This window comes from Monocercomonoides exilis (assembly GCF_001643675.1).
Source record: "Monocercomonoides exilis strain PA203 chromosome Unknown scaffold8-1962414, whole genome shotgun sequence".
In the NCBI taxonomy this organism is placed as follows: domain Eukaryota; phylum Preaxostyla; order Oxymonadida; family Polymastigidae; genus Monocercomonoides; species Monocercomonoides exilis.
The window spans coordinates 1,522,078-1,538,210 of record NW_027150553.1 but is presented as its reverse complement, the minus strand read 5'-3'; the positions used below and the strand labels follow the sequence as shown (position 1 = coordinate 1,538,210).

The following is a 16,133-nucleotide window of genomic DNA, read 5'->3' as shown; positions in this document are numbered from 1 at the left end:
GCGGAATCACAAATAGAATTTCGCAGCCTTCCATGGCTGCCTGGCACAGTCCGAGAAGCAGGAAAGTCTTATAAATAAAACTGATATTTTGGGGCTCTGCTTTTTTCCATTGAATTCTTGCCTTTTTTTTTGTGATTAATATCCTTCCCTCGATATTGCCTGCCACTTTCCTTTCCAAAAAAATACCCCAAACTGCTCTCCCTGCCTAACATTCCAAAATGATATATAATATTGTGCAGATTTTGTCCTTCGCAGAATTCCATCCAGAAATCTTCATTCAACAAAACTTCAGTTGAATTTGTTTTCACCTCTTGCACCAAATAAAAATTTATAAAAATCATGTATCTTCCATAACTTCATTTGATTCCCAATGTCTATATAATAATCTGCTCCGTTCTCATCGCATTGCTCCACAAAGCGGAGATTGGCCATTTCAACAATAATTCGGATTCCTGCACTTTGGAAAGGATACAGATGGAAATATCTTCACAATCAATAGAACAATATAAATTACATACATTATGTCTTTTTGTGTTTTGATGAAATTGTTGTGTTCCCCTTGGCCATCCAATTACCAACAATCATCAGGCAGAATTTCAGAATTTTTGCATCTCCACCATTGTCTGTTGTCACACAGGAAATAATATTCTTAGTTCTACAGGTAATGTTCACTCACGGATTTCTCATTCTGTGAATGGAATATTCCAGTTCTTTCGAATCTGATGATCACTGAATCCATTACAAAAAAGACTCAAACCAACAAATCATTTTATTATTTTCTTTTTCTCGTCAATGGTTGAGTGAAAATGGACGTGGTTGAGAGGGGTGTGTGGAAACAAAAATTAAACTTGTTTTGGGGATATATTTGTTCATTTTCTGAATTTCATGTGTTTGGCAGTGTTTGATTTCTAAGCGAGATTGTTTGTGGGGAGCAGGGTTCAGCTTGTGGCTGATCAGAGAAGCGGATGCGCACAAGGGAAAATGGTGCTTGCAGCAGCTGTGTTTGAAGGGATGATTTTTCAGCAATTCTTTTTTTGGAAAAGAAAGGCGAATGAGGGAAACAATGTTTGTGAGAAGGAGCAGGAAAAGGGAGGGGAATGGAGAATGTGGAGCGGAGTGCCTGTTTAGTGGAGGAACACATTGCAGCTGGGATTTATATACACATATTTTTTATTTCAAAGGGGGTGACAAAAGCGAGTTGGATGATGTATTTTGGGAGCTGATGGGTGGGGATGTTTGGGGATGCAGTCATGCTCATCTGGGCAGTCGAGGCAGCACAGGAAAGGGAATGTGCGATTGCTTTGTGAGCCTTTCGGGGCGTAGGAGGAGACAGGTTTGGTGATTTGTTTCATGAGAATTTATATATTTTATATTTAATTTTATTTTTCTTTATTGAGGATATTGAGTGAATTGCGGAAAGATGCATGGAAAGCCATCACATGTCGGCTGAGGAGCGCAGATTGTTTTTATAGCTTTGCTTGAAGAATGAGAGGAGGAAGAGAAATATTTCATATTTTTTGGATTGAGGGTTGGATGGAGGAAGATGGGAAGAGAAGAATGGTGAGAGTGAGGTTGAATGGGCAATGGAAGAGCGGGTGAGAACAACATTTAATTTTACTTTATTTGGAATTGAGTTTGAAAGGCGAAGGCGTGGTGTGGTGTGGTGCTTGGAGTGGATGATGTTGGGGTGAGAGTTAATTGGAGAGCAAACAGGGGACGAGGGGAGTGAAGGGAAATGAAGATTTGTGGAGGTATTTTATTCTTGTTTGTTCATTTTCTTCATGTTCCATTTTTTATTTGTATTTGTATTTTTTTTAATTTGATTGATGTGTGATGCGATCAGGTGTTATGAGAAGCACTGGGGGAGCATGAAATACGGGATGTGGAAGCACTGCTTTTTTCTGGGACATTCCTGGAAGAAATTGGGAGAAAGCAGCAACTGAAGAGCGTTTGGCAGAATGAGCGAGGCGGAAAGAACTGAAGAGAATGGGGAAGAAATTTTTGTGGAATTTTTCTAACAAAAATCTTTTCGGAAGCAGCAGCAGCAGAAGAGGCAGAAAAGAGGAACTCAAGCTCAATGGGATATTTTTTGGCATGGGGCTAAGAGGCATGGGGAAGGGGGAGAAGGAAAAGGAAGAAATTCTGTGAATGAATTTAATTTCTCATCTTTTTGCCAATATTTCGCTTCACCTTCTATTTCCCTTATATCCTTCTTCAAACTAATATTTTTCAACATCTCAATAGCAAATGATGCATGCTCACCTTCAACCACAATGTCAACACAAATCACATGTTTTATGAACAGTTGCTCATTTTCATCGGTCTGTGATGTGTATGATGGCGGAATTGTTCATTCCCTCAACAATCCCTTGGCCTCTCTGACTGCCTCAAACACTTCATTCGTTGGGTGTTGCCGAACAAGAAATGTTGTATGCGAAGGAAATGCAGATGTCAAGTTGACTCCAGGGAGACAAAACACAACGGATAATGGAGCGAATTCATTCACTTGGTGCGAATGGAAAGGATCGAAGGCTACTGAGACAAGTGAAGATTATTCAAATCAAGCCTCGAATGGAGGAGCAATATTTATGCACACCTTAACATCTGGAACACTTTCCATTTCTCGTTGCACATTCAACGACTGCTCATCATATTGTTGTGGTGGAGGGATAATGTGCTATACTATCAAAGCAGTGACTATTGAAAGCAGCACTTTCAATTGCTGTGTCTCCTCAAATCGATATGGGGGAGGTGTGTATTTATATGGAATTTCTTCGTGTGCTCGAGTGAGTGGATGTGAGTTCAAAAACTGTCAAGCGATTGGTTCAGGTGGAGGATTGAAATTAGATAATTTTAATGTTTCAGGAACAGGATGCATTCCAATAGAAAAAGGGGAAGGGGAGAGTGCGTGTGTGTTTGACTGCGGTTTCACTTCATGCTCAGTTACAAATACTGTTGGTGGAGGCATGTATTGTGTTAATATTCCTGCCACGCAATTCAAAATGAGGAGTGTTCAGTTTATTTCATGTTCAGCAACGTCAACTGGGGGAGGATTGTGTTTGCATCCAAATCGAGCAACAACGCCAAATGATAGAATCTATTGTTTCTTCATATTTTTCCATGAATGCAAATGCTCTGCAGCCACTCCATATGGGCATGATATGATATATTACGATAATAACAATTTATATTTATCTCAAAATAATCCGTTCTATGAATGTTACACAACAAACACAGATGACCAGAGAGCGTGTTATGCGTATAATTACTCGAATGCAGGTGCCTGGAAATTTGATCAAACAATGAAAAAGATGTGGCTGAAAAGAGGGATTCTCAACAGATTTGTGGCTGTGAGTGGTGGAGGTGAAGAAGAGTTATGTGGACTGGATGAGTCAAGTGCATGCCGAACCATTGGTGTTGCTGTTGAAAAGAGCGTGATCCAGGTGAGCCTGTCTGTCACACTGATGGGCGGGGATCACACAAGCGAGACAGCAACAATTGAGATTGGAGAAAAGAAGATTTCAGTCATTGGGAAAGGAAAGGAAACATGTTCGATTGGAACAGGAGCCCTTTCATCATCATCAGCAGTAGGAACGTTGTTCAGTGTGACAACAGGTCATCTTGGTTTATTGCACATGAAGGTTGACTGCAATTCAAATTCAAGTCCTTCTTCTCCGAGTGTGGTTGTGGTGTCTGATGGAGGTGGGTCACTTTCATTGGAGGATGTTGTGATCACCACGAGTGTTTCTTCAGGAAACTATGTGGTGTCTTCGTCAGTGTTTGTGGTGGCGCTGTCACAGCTGTCGATGGTTGGTGTGGAGATCAAAGATATGAAATTTTGAAGCATATTTTCTCTGGGTCAGAATCATATGTGTGGAAGGAAGAGAAACTGTTCTGTGAAATTAGAGAATGAATGAAAAGAAAAGAGTAGAAGGAGATGAAAAAGCACATATGGCATGGGACGCAATGATAATTGTTAATTTAAATTCATAAATACTAAATTGACAATGAAATCAAAACAAATAATTAAGTTTATTTGAATTGATTTATTTCGTTGAACTTCAGAAAAAAACTTTTCAGAATAATTAACAGTGAAATTTTGTATGTGTAATGAAATGCTTTATATTCAGTATTTATTTATAAATTGTTTCATGCGTTTGTAGAGTCAGATTTTTATTAGTACATATTTTTATATCGGTGTCTATTTTTTTTCTCCTTTTATTGTGATTAATGCACATTTGAAAATTATAAAAAATAAACAAATGGGGACGAATATGAATTTTCAAGTATTTTTTGGACCATGTATTTGAACTTTCTTTCTTTCAAAAATAATAACACACAAAAAATAATGAATAAATCATATTATCCTGCTGGTCTGTTAACGTCATTGTTGAGATAATATACATTTTAGTGATATTCAATATATTTCGAAATGTTAAGCCTTTTTATGAGAATTTCTGTAATAATAAAAAGTTCATCTAAAGTGCATTTTTTTTTTCTTCGAAAATAATTGAAGTTTCATATTTACCCTTAAATAGTTTGGAAATATTAAAAAGCATGTTTCTGTGAATTACATTTATGCCATTTCTATTTTTTTCAAAAAGATCATGAATTTTTTTTTTTTTTTTTTTTTTTTTTTTTTTTTTTTTTTTTTTTTTTTTTTGTTGTTGTTGTTGTTGTTGTAAATGCGTAGTTATTTTTGAAATCATAACTTTTTTCTGGGTGTGAATAATTTCTCTTATCCTTTCCTTGAGCAAGACTGTGGAAATTTCAATGTTGGATGTGTTGCATTTGCGATATTGATGGATAAATAATTAAAAATTGATGGCCGACTTCAAACAAAGAAAATTTCAACTTTTTGAAAAAATATTTCCAAATGAAAATTCTTAAAATTAATTTTGATTTTTTTGACATAAAGCTTATGATTTCAAAAATGATCACCCATATTCATGATCAAAGACTTGCTTGCATTCCCACAAGCTTTGTGTTTCTGTTATTTTAAATATTATCATTGTTAACATATTCACGATTTTAAAATTCAAAATTATTTTCTCTTTTCAATCTGTTTTCCCCCTTCATTTTTCTCATTTCACGTGAAAAATGAAAAATTGAATAACCTTCACAGATGGAAATGACTAAGATATTTTCTTTTCGACAATATGAGTATTGTCGAGTTCTTCAACACATTTTTCAATATCTTTTTAGTGTTTGACAGATCCAATAAGAAAAATGAAAAATAAACCCAACATCACCATTATCCGATTCGAGAGCTAAATGTTTTTATTATTAATTTTTCACAATCTCAAAAACTAAGGAACTTAATTTATGATTTCATAATAACAAAAGATATCGAATAATAATTTTTTGTTCAACTAAAGTTGCACTTCAATTCTTTCCGATTTTTTTCCAAGAAATTTTTGTTTTCTGACAGACTGCTGCTTAATGCGATGCCATTATCAACAAATAAATAATTTGAAATGATTATTTTTATTAATACACAAAACACTCAAATGCTTATCCAAAATGAATTAATTATTTCTGGAAACTTCCTTTTTATCTGTTCAAAGGTGAAAATGTCTTCTTCTTTTCATAATCTGATTATTTTACCAATTTCTTATTATTTGTGTTATTTGGAAAATATAGAGATGTTGCTGTGGTTCGTTTTGTCGAGTTCCATTTTAGAAAATAAAGTGAAAATGGAAAAACAATCAGATCAAAATATGATGATGACATTAATCCCTTTTGACAGATAAAAAGGATTTTTCCAGAAATAATTAATTCATTTTGGATAAGCATTTGAGTGTTTTGTGTATTAATAAAAATAATCATTTCAAATTATTTATTGATGGCATTGTGGAAAAAATCGGAAAGAATTGAAGTGCAACTTTAGTTGAACAAAAATTATTATTCGATATCTTTTGTTATTATGAAATCATAAATTAAGTTCCTTAGTTTTTGAGATTGTGAAAAATTAATAATAAAAACATTTAGCTCTCTGTCAAACACTAAAAATGTGTTGAAGAACTCGACAATACTCATATTGTCGAAAAGAAAATATCTTAGTCATTTCCATCTGTGAAGGTTATTCAATTTTTCATTTTCACGTGAAATGAGAAAAATGAAGGGGAAAACAGATTGAAAAGAGAAAATAATTTTGAATTTTAAAATCGTGAATATGTTAACAATGATAATATTTAAAATAACAGAAACACAAAGCTTGTGGGAATGCAAGCAAGTCTTTGATCATGAATATGGGTGATCATTTTTGAAATCATAAGCTTTATGTCAAAAAAATCAAAATTAATTTTAAGAATTTTCATTTGGAAATATTTTTCAAAAAGTTGAAATTTTCTTTGTTTGAAGTCGGCCATCAATTTTTAATTATTTATCCATCAATATCGCAAATGCAACACATCCAACATTGAAATTTCCACAGTCTTGCTCAAGGAAAGGATAAGAGAAATTATTCACACCCAGAAAAAAGTTATGATTTCAAAAATAACTACGCATTTACAACAACAACAACAACAACGAAAAAAATTCATGATCTTTTGAAAAAAAATAGAAATGGCATAAATGTAATTCACAGAAACATGCTTTTTAATATTTCCAAACTATTTAAGGGTAAATATGAAACTTCAATTATTTTCGAAGAAAAAAAATGCACTTTAGATGAACTTTTATTATTACAGAAATTCTCATAAAAAGGCTTAACATTTCGAAATATATTGAATATCACTAAAATGTATATTATCTCAACAATGACGTTAACAGACCAGCAGGATAATATGATTTATTCATTATTTTTTGTGTGTTATTATTTTTGAAAGAAAGAAAGTTCAAATACATGGTCCAAAAAATACTTGAAAATTCATATTCGTCCCCATTTGTTTATTTTTTATAATTTTCAAATGTGCATTAATCACAATAAAAGGAGAAAAAAAATAGACACCGATATAAAAATATGTACTAATAAAAATCTGACTCTACAAACGCATGAAACAATTTATAAATAAATACTGAATATAAAGCATTTCATTACACATACAAAATTTCACTGTTAATTATTCTGAAAAGTTTTTTTCTGAAGTTCAACGAAATAAATCAATTCAAATAAACTTAATTATTTGTTTTGATTTCATTGTCAATTTAGTATTTATGAATTTAAATTAACAATTATCATTGCGTCCCATGCCATATGTGCTTTTTCATCTCCTTCTACTCTTTTCTTTTCATTCATTCTCTAATTTCACAGAACAGTTTCTCTTCCTTCCACACATATGATTCTGACCCAGAGAAAATATGCTTCAAAATTTCATATCTTTGATCTCCACACCAACCATCGACAGCTGTGACAGCGCCACCACAAACACTGACGAAGACACCACATAGTTTCCTGAAGAAACACTCGTGGTGATCACAACATCCTCCAATGAAAGTGACCCACCTCCATCAGACACCACAACCACACTCGGAGAAGAAGGACTTGAATTTGAATTGCAGTCAACCTTCATGTGCAATAAACCAAGATGACCTGTTGTCACACTGAACAACGTTCCTACTGCTGATGATGATGAAAGGGCTCCTGTTCCAATCGAACATGTTTCCTTTCCTTTCCCAATGACTGAAATCTTCTTTTCTCCAATCTCAATTGTTGCTGTCTCGCTTGTGTGATCCCCGCCCATCAGTGTGACAGACAGGCTCACCTGGATCACGCTCTTTTCAACAGCAACACCAATGGTTCGGCATGCACTTGACTCATCCAGTCCACATAACTCTTCTTCACCTCCACCACTCACAGCCACAAATCTGTTGAGAATCCCTCTTTTCAGCCACATCTTTTTCATTGTTTGATCAAATTTCCAGGCACCTGCATTCGAGTAATTATACGCATAACACGCTCTCTGGTCATCTGTGTTTGTTGTGTAACATTCATAGAACGGATTATTTTGAGATAAATATAAATTGTTATTATCGTAATATATCATATCATGCCCATATGGAGTGGCTGCAGAGCATTTGCATTCATGGAAAAATATGAAGAAACAATAAATTTTATCATTTGGTGCTGTTGCTCGATTTGGATGCAAACACAATCCTCCCCCAGTTGACGTTGCTGAACATGAAATAAACTGAACACTCCTCATTTTGAATTGCGTGGCAGGAATATTAACACAATACATGCCTCCACCAACAGTATTTGTAACTGAGCATGAAGTGAAACCGCAGTCAAACACACACGCACTCTCCCCTTCCCCTTTTTCTATTGGAATGCATCCTGTTCCTGAAACATTAAAATTATCAAGATAAAGTCCTCCTCCATAATTAACTGTTTTGCAATTCTGAAATTCACATCCGCTGATACGAACACACGACGAAATCGTATAAACAAATACTCCACCACCATAACGATTTTGAGCGTTACAAGAATCAAAGGTGTTGTTCACAATCTCAACTGATGAAATATTGAAGCAATTAATTCCTCCTCCAGCATAATGTGCAATACATCCATTAAACACACAATGGGAAACAGACACAGAGGCGTTTGATTGACCATACATGCAGATAGCCCCTCCACTTGACATTCCATCCGTCCATGAATCGCTTTCTCCTGTTGTCCTCGATCCATCCCATTCACACCAAATAAATGAGTTTGCTCCATTGAATGTTTCATTCTGTCTGTCTGGTTTCAATGGAACTTCTGAAGTTCCAATGCATTCAACATTCCTTGTCCGACAACATCCAACGAATGATGTGTTCGAAACAGATAAGGAAGCCAAGGGGTTGTTCAGAGAAGGAACAATTCCGCCATCATATGCATCACAAACAGATAAAAATGAGCAACTACTCATCAGACATGTGGTTTGAGTTGACGTAGTTGTTGAAGGCGAACATACATCATTTGCTGTTGAGATGTTGAAAAATGATAATTTGGAGAGGGACATTAGGGGTGTAAAGGGCGGTAATAAAAAATTGGCAAAAAGAGGAAAAGTGAGATTCACTCACTGAAATTCTTTCTTCAAAGCTTCCTTCTCTTCCTCATGCCTCTTGGCGTCATGCAGCAAAATTTCCAAATAAGCTCAAATCCCTTTTCTCGCCTCTTCCGCTGCTTCTCAAAGGGATATCCATAAGAAGAAAATCATCTTTCCCTTTTATTCCTCTAAATCAAAACGAAATTCCAACATTCTTCATCATTCATCTTTCGACAAATCCTCTTTTTATCTTCGCTTCCCATTTCCTGTCTTCTTTCCACATTCCATTCGCATTTATCGCTTTTGAATAACCACACAAATGCCCCTATAATCATTAAATAATTGAGGGAAAAAATATAAATTTGTAATTAAATACGAAAGATAATTTTTTAAAACAAAACAAAGCAAAATAAGATATAACAAATAATAACAAACTATTTCATAATGAATTTTTTTCACACACTTTTTCTAATTCGTCCTTTCTTCTTCATTTCCTTTTTTTTTCCCCCAAAATATCGTTATTTTCTGTCAGCAAAATTCATTTGTCCCGCCTCCGTTTCTTTTCTTCTTCTCCTAAAAATAATAGCCAAAGTCCAATCCTCAGTTCTGTTTCAAGTGGAATAACTCCAACAGCTCAAATCGTAAAATTAGGCAATGACGATGATGAATAAAAGGAAGATGAAGAGGAAGAAGAAGAAGAAGAAGAAGACGAAAAAGAGGAGGAAGCAGTTCTATTGAAAAAAAAATTATTTACAAAAAAGTTAGTGATTATAAATGAGCATTTGACAGCATTTTCACAGTTAGCAGCTCCAAATGCTCTTCCTCCGCCTTTCTGCTCCTTCTTTGCAATATCTAATGTCTGCTCGGAAAAAATAACAAGAGAAGGATAATTGAAAATAAGATTCTTGTAGATTAATAGTTGACATGAAATGAACCGAAGCTGTTGAATCACTTTTTCTCGAGGATAAATGATAAATAGGGAGAAGAAAGAATGAGCAGATGAAAATGAGAAGGAAGAAGAAGATGATGAAAGGGCTCCTGTTCCAATCGAACTTTTATCTTTGCCTTTCCCAATGACCGAAATCTTCTTTGTCCCAATATCAATGGTTGTTGTTTCTCTTTCATGATTTCCATCCAGCAGCGTGATTGCCAAGCTTATCTGCACCTCACACATCTCAAACGCCTTCTTCACTGTCAGACACGGATTTGATTCATTTGCCCCGCAAAATGGAGATGTATCATTTCCATTCACCGAAACATAAATCGTCTTGTCCTTCAGCCAATCCTTCTTTTCCGTGTACTGAAATTTCCAACTCCCTGTACTCGAATAATCATATCCATAACATACTCTCTGGCCATCTGTGTTTGTTGTGTAACATTCATGAAATGGATTATTTTGGGATAAATAGAGATTATTTTGATCATAATACATCACATCATGACCATATGGAGTGGAGGTTGTTCTGCATTTGCATTCATGGAAGAACAAAAAATAACAATAAAACCCATCACTTGGCGCTGTTGATTGAACGGGATAAAACCAAAATCCTCCTCCATATGCCGATGCATTACATGATATAAACTGAATGCTCCTCATTTTGAATTTCGTTGGAACGTATTGACAACACATGCCTCCACCATTATTTGCAGAAACTGAGCATGAAGTGAAAATGCAGTCAAACACACACGCACTCTCCCCTCCTCCATTTTCTGTTGGAATGCATCCTTCTCCAGAAACCTGAAATGATTGCAATATTAATCCTCCTCCATAGCTTGATGCCTTGCAATTCCGGAATTCGCAATCACTGATCCGAGCACATGATGAAATGGAGCTGGCATACATTCCGCCTCCATGTTGGTTTTGAGCTGTACACGCATTGAACACATTATTTTCGATACGCACAGACTTTATTGTGTTGCACATAATTCCACCTCCACGGCTGTATGCAAAGCAATTATTAAACGAGCAATGAGAAACAGATAGTTCTCCATTTCCCTTGTTGTACATGAAAATTGCACCTCCACTCGATATCCCGTCTGTATTAGAGTCAATTTCTCCAGTAGTCTTCGACCCATCCCATTCACACCAAGTGAATGAGTTTGCTCCATTATCCGTTTCGTTTTGCCTCCCTGGCTTTTTATTATTATCTGAAGTTCCTTCACATACAACATTTCTTGTACGACAACATCCAATGAATGAGGCGTTTGAAACAGTTAAGGATGATGAGGGGTTGTTGAGGGAAGGAACAATCCCTCCATCATACACATCACAGACTGATGAAAAGGAGCAACTGTTCATAAAACACGAGGTTTGGGTTGATGTAGTCGCTGGAGGTGAATAATCTGAAGATGCTGTTGAAAAGTTGAAAAATGATAATTTGGAGAGAGAAGCAAATGGCATCGAGGGAGTTGAGAGGAATGGGGCTTGACTCACTCACAGAAATATTCCATTCAATAACTCCTTCTCTTCCTTTCCCCTCTTAGAAAAATATCGCAAAATAACCCAATATGGCTGTGCCCATTTTTCTATCTCTTCTGCCTCTTCTGAAATGAATCTTTTTCCCACATCTCTGTTTTTCCTTTTGTTTCCATCTTTCGCTCCTAACCTTATTCCATTCGCATCCATTCATTTTGAATATACATGCAAAAGTCCCTGCTATCATTTAAAAAATAAATTATAAATTTAAAAATATAAAATAAAATAAAATACAAAATATAAAAATAAATAAACAAACAAATAAATAAATAAAAATACAATACAAATTATGAAAAACCAGTACCGTTTTTTTATCGGCTTTTTCCACTTCATTTTCTGCTTCTTCTTCTTCTTCTTTTCCCCCTCCTCCTTCTCCTCCTCTAAATATCGCTCCTTTTTGCTAACACACCCGCCTGCCCCATCTCTGCCGACGATCCAAATGCCAATAGCATTTTCCCCATTTTACTCCAAAAAAGAAAAGAAAAGAAAAGAAAAAAGAAAATAGCCAAAGCCCAGTCCTCAGATTCCCTGAATCAAAAAACTTCAATAACAAGAATCTAATAAATAGACCAGAATGACAAAGAAGGCAAAGAAGTAATTATTGAAGAAGATATTGAACGACAAATAGAAGGAGATGACAAAACTGATGAATCAGGAGAAGTGGATGATGATGATGTTGATGATGATGATGATGAAGGCCAAGAAGAAGTTATTTTAAAAATTATTTACAAAAAAGTTAGTGATTATAAACGAGCATTTGACAGCACCTTCACAGTTAGCAGCTCCAAATGCTCCGCCTCTATCTTTCTGCTCCTCCTTATTCGTTGTCTCAAAAATCTTCAGCAAACACTTATAAGAGAAGGGAAATTGAAAATAAGGATCTTACAAATTTAAAGTTGACATGAAATGAATTGAAGCAGTTGAATCACTTTTTTTCTGAGGAAAAATTGCAGGAAGAAGAAAGAATGAGTAGATGAAGATGAGAAAGATGAATAATACAAATTCACTTCTGTTCCAATTGAACATGCTTCCCTTCCCTTCCCAATGATTGAAATTTTTTTTGTCTCAATCGCAATCGTTGTTGCCTCACTTTTGTGATCCCCTTCCATCAGCGTGACTGACAGGCTCACTTGAATCACGCTCTTTTCAACTGCAACACCAATGGTTCTGCATGCACTTGACTCATCCAATCCACACAACTCTTCTGCGTTTCCTCCACTCACTGCCACAAATCGATTGAGAATCCCTCTTTTCAGCCACATCTTTTTCATTGTTTGATCAAATTTCCAGGCACCTGCATTCGAGTAATTATACGCATAACACGCTCTCTTCTCGTCTGTGTTTGTTGTGTAACATTCATAGAACGGATTTCCAGAATTCAAATACAGATTGTAATAATCTGCAAATATCATATCATGCCCATATGGAATTGAAGCCGTTCTGCACTTGCATTCATGAAAGAAAAGGAAATAACAATAAATCCCATCAGTTGGAGCTGCTGTGTTCTTTGGTTCAAAATACAATCCTCCTCCATATGCAGTTGCTGAACATGAAATGAACTGAATGCTCCTCATTTTGAATTGTTCAGGTGCACTTCTACAAAACATACCTCCACCATAATTGCTTGTAAGTGAACATGAAGTAAAAATGCAGTCAAACACACATGCACTCTCCCCTTCCCCTTTTTCTATTCCAACGCATCCTGCTCCTGTGGCATTAAAATTATCAAGAAAAAGTCCTCCTCCATGGGTATATGCTTTGCAATTCTGGAATTCACATCCGCTGATCCGAACACATGATGAAATCGCATAAACACACATTCCTCCGCCAAATTGATTTTGAGCAATACAGGAATTATAAAAGTTGTTTCTGATGTCTACCGATTTGATTGTATGTGCCATGATGGCTCCTCCATCCCAACTTGCGTAACAGTCATTGAATGCACAATGCGAAACGAACATTTCTCCAGACTTAAGATTATGCATATAAATCGCACCGCCATTCGAACCGCTGTCAGAACCGTCTTGAACATTTCCAGTAGCCTTCGATCCGTTCCACTCGCACCAAGTGAATGAATTTGCTCCATTTTCCGTTGTGTTTTGTCTTCCGGGAGTCAACTTTCCATCTGAAGTTCCATTATATTCAACATTCCTTGTCCGATAACATCCCACAAACGAGGTGTTTGAGGCAGACAATGAAGCCAAGGGATTGTTGAGGGAAGGAACAATCCCGCCATCATATGCATCACAAACAGACCAAAATGAGCAACTGTTAATAAAACATGTGGTTTGGGTTGACATAGTTGCTGGGGATGAGCATACATCATTTGCTGTTGAGATATTGAAAAAAAAATCAGTTGGAAGAGAAAAATGAGGGGCTTGGAGGGTAAAGAGAAAAATACAGAAAAAACACTGAAACACTTCCTTCTTTGCCTCCTTCTCTTCTCAATGATTCATGGCAAAGCGTTGCAAAATATCCTAATGTGGCCATATCCCTTTTCCTGCATTTTGCCCCTTCTTCATCGTCTGCTTTCCCCATATCCCTTTTTCTTCTGTTGCAATCTTCTGCTTGCTTTCAAAAATCCTTTTTCTTTCATCGATTTTGAGTGTTCGCGCAAAAGCCCCTATTATTATTTTTAAAAAATATTTAATAATACAAAAACAAAAATACAAAAATACAAAATAAATAAATAAATAAATAAATAAATAAAATATATACGTATATAAAACATAAAAAATATAATATGAAATATGAAAAACTCTGTACCATTTTCTTTTTGAAATCTTCTGATTCACCAATCCCTTCTTCTTTTTTTTCTCCTCAAATCCTTGTCAAATATCTTCTTCAACCATTTCTTCAATTTTCTGCTTATTCTTTTATCACATCGCCTTCTTTTCAAATCGCTGCATAGATCTTCAAATTCATCCTCTTCTATCAATTTCGTTTATTTCCTCTTGTTCATTCATCTATATACCCTTCATTCGTCTCCTTCTGCAATCTTTCTGCTATGCGTGCACTTGCATTCGCATTGAGTATCCCAGCGATAATCATAATACCCGAAAAATATAAATATAAATATAAATATAAATATAAATATAAATATAAATATAAATATAAATATAAATATAAATATAAATATAAATATAAATATAAATATAAATATAAATATAAATATAAATATAAATATAAATATAAATATAAATATAAATATAAATATAAATATAAATATAAATATAAATATAAATATAAATATAAATATAAATATAAATATAAATATAAATATAAATATAAATATAAATATAAATATAAATATAAATATAAATATAAATATAAATATAAATATAAATATAAATATAAATATAAATATAAATATAAATATAAATATAAATATAAATATAAATATAAATATAAATATAAATATAAATATAAATATAAATATAAATATAAATATAAATATAAATATAAATATAAATATAAATTAATTGTTATTTGAATAAAAAAATAAATAAATAAAATTGAGGTTTCAAAAAATTAAAAAAACGAAGAAAGAAAGAAAGAAAGAAAGAAAGGTATCACACACATTCAAAATATGCCTCAAATTTGTAGCGTCTCCCTCAACTCACCAAAGAGAGATTCTTCTTCGACCTCTTCTGTTATTCCCTCATTTCCCCCGTTTCAATCTCCCAACCCTCTCTTCTCCTGCCAGCTCATTCAGTCCATCCCTTCCTCTTCTGCTTCATCTCCTCCTTCTCCCTCTTCTCTTTCCCTCTCAAATCCTTTTTTACAAGACTCCAAAATACCTCCATATCAAGTGGGAAAAAAAAAATCCAGATTATTTCCGCGGTTTCACCAAATAGCTTCTCTTGTTCATGTTTCTGCTTCGCTCTCTCCAATCTCTCTTCAAAACTGTCTCCATTAATACTTTTCAACGCCTTTCTATGACTCGTCTTCCTCGTCTTCCTCGTCTTCCTCGTCTGCCTCGCCTCCACCAAGCCAAATCCAAACTTTCTCTTGATGAGCTGCATCCACTGCGAGCACACACCAACAGATGCATCGAGCAAAATGCTCCATTCTCTAATAAAAAAAATAGCATTCAAGCAGAAAAGGAGACTGCAGCGACAGAGGCTGAAAACATAATGATTTCTCATCCCGCCCATTTTCTGAACTCAGAAATGCTCTCCACAGTTCCTGCGACACTGCAACAATCAAAAAGTGCACAGAAATGAAGATGAGGGGGGAAAAGCATTCAAAATTGTGCAGAAGTCGAGAACGAAGACGAAGAAGACGAAAAGGATGAAGAAAATAAGGAAGACGCTTTTGAAGATGATTTCAAAATCAATAAATAAATATTCGGTTCATATTCTGCACAGCCAAATAAAAATACCCGCTCTTCTGAGCCTCTCCATTTCACCCTTCTCTTCTGCTTTGCCCGCTTTTCAACAAGCAATCAAAATGAAAACCTTTCCCATTCATCGCCCATCTGAAATTCTTCCTTTCTGCACACTTCTCTTGCATCTCTCATTCACATCCATCTTTCCTCTTTTCCTCTTTTCCTCTTTCTCCTTTCTCCTTTCTCCTTTCTCCTTTCTCCTTTCTTCACGCAAATGCTCCTCCCCTTCGTTTCCTAAACTTTCCTCTTCTCTTCCAATCTCTTCTATCCCATCCAGCAGCATTCACCCAATCCC

General features: G+C 35.1%; 5 protein-coding genes across 5 annotated transcripts; 2 read left to right on the top strand and 3 right to left on the bottom strand.

Annotated features, from left to right (window-relative positions):
* Window positions 1-806: 806 nt before the first annotated feature.
* Window positions 807-1,342, top strand: MONOS_17158 (uncharacterized protein; the record flags this gene model as incomplete). Its single annotated transcript, XM_067870051.1, has 3 exons — window positions 807-827; window positions 899-1,001; window positions 1,182-1,342. The coding sequence occupies 3 exons, from the start codon at window positions 807-809 to the stop codon at window positions 1,340-1,342; spliced, it is 285 nt and encodes a 94-aa protein (XP_067733116.1).
* A 955-nt stretch (window positions 1,343-2,297) lies between these two features.
* On the top strand, window positions 2,298-3,842 carry MONOS_16001 (uncharacterized protein; the record flags this gene model as incomplete). Its single annotated transcript, XM_067868909.1, has 1 exon — window positions 2,298-3,842. The coding sequence occupies one exon, from the start codon at window positions 2,298-2,300 to the stop codon at window positions 3,840-3,842; it is 1,545 nt and encodes a 514-aa protein (XP_067733115.1).
* Window positions 3,843-7,307: 3,465 nt separating this feature from the next.
* MONOS_17157 (uncharacterized protein) lies at window positions 7,308-7,514 on the bottom strand (the record flags this gene model as incomplete). The annotated part of the gene is made up of 1 exon (XM_067870050.1): window positions 7,308-7,514. One exon carries the CDS (start codon window positions 7,512-7,514, stop codon window positions 7,308-7,310), a length of 207 nt encoding a protein of 68 aa, XP_067733114.1.
* A 2,092-nt stretch (window positions 7,515-9,606) lies between these two features.
* Window positions 9,607-11,373, bottom strand: MONOS_13990 (uncharacterized protein; the record flags this gene model as incomplete). The annotated part of the gene is made up of 1 exon (XM_067866749.1): window positions 9,607-11,373. The coding sequence occupies one exon, from the start codon at window positions 11,371-11,373 to the stop codon at window positions 9,607-9,609; it is 1,767 nt and encodes a 588-aa protein (XP_067733113.1).
* A 965-nt stretch (window positions 11,374-12,338) lies between these two features.
* MONOS_13991 (uncharacterized protein) lies at window positions 12,339-13,774 on the bottom strand (the record flags this gene model as incomplete). Its single annotated transcript, XM_067866750.1, has 2 exons — window positions 12,339-13,716; window positions 13,770-13,774. The coding sequence occupies 2 exons, from the start codon at window positions 13,772-13,774 to the stop codon at window positions 12,339-12,341; spliced, it is 1,383 nt and encodes a 460-aa protein (XP_067733112.1).
* Between the last annotated feature and the right edge of the window lie 2,359 nt (window positions 13,775-16,133).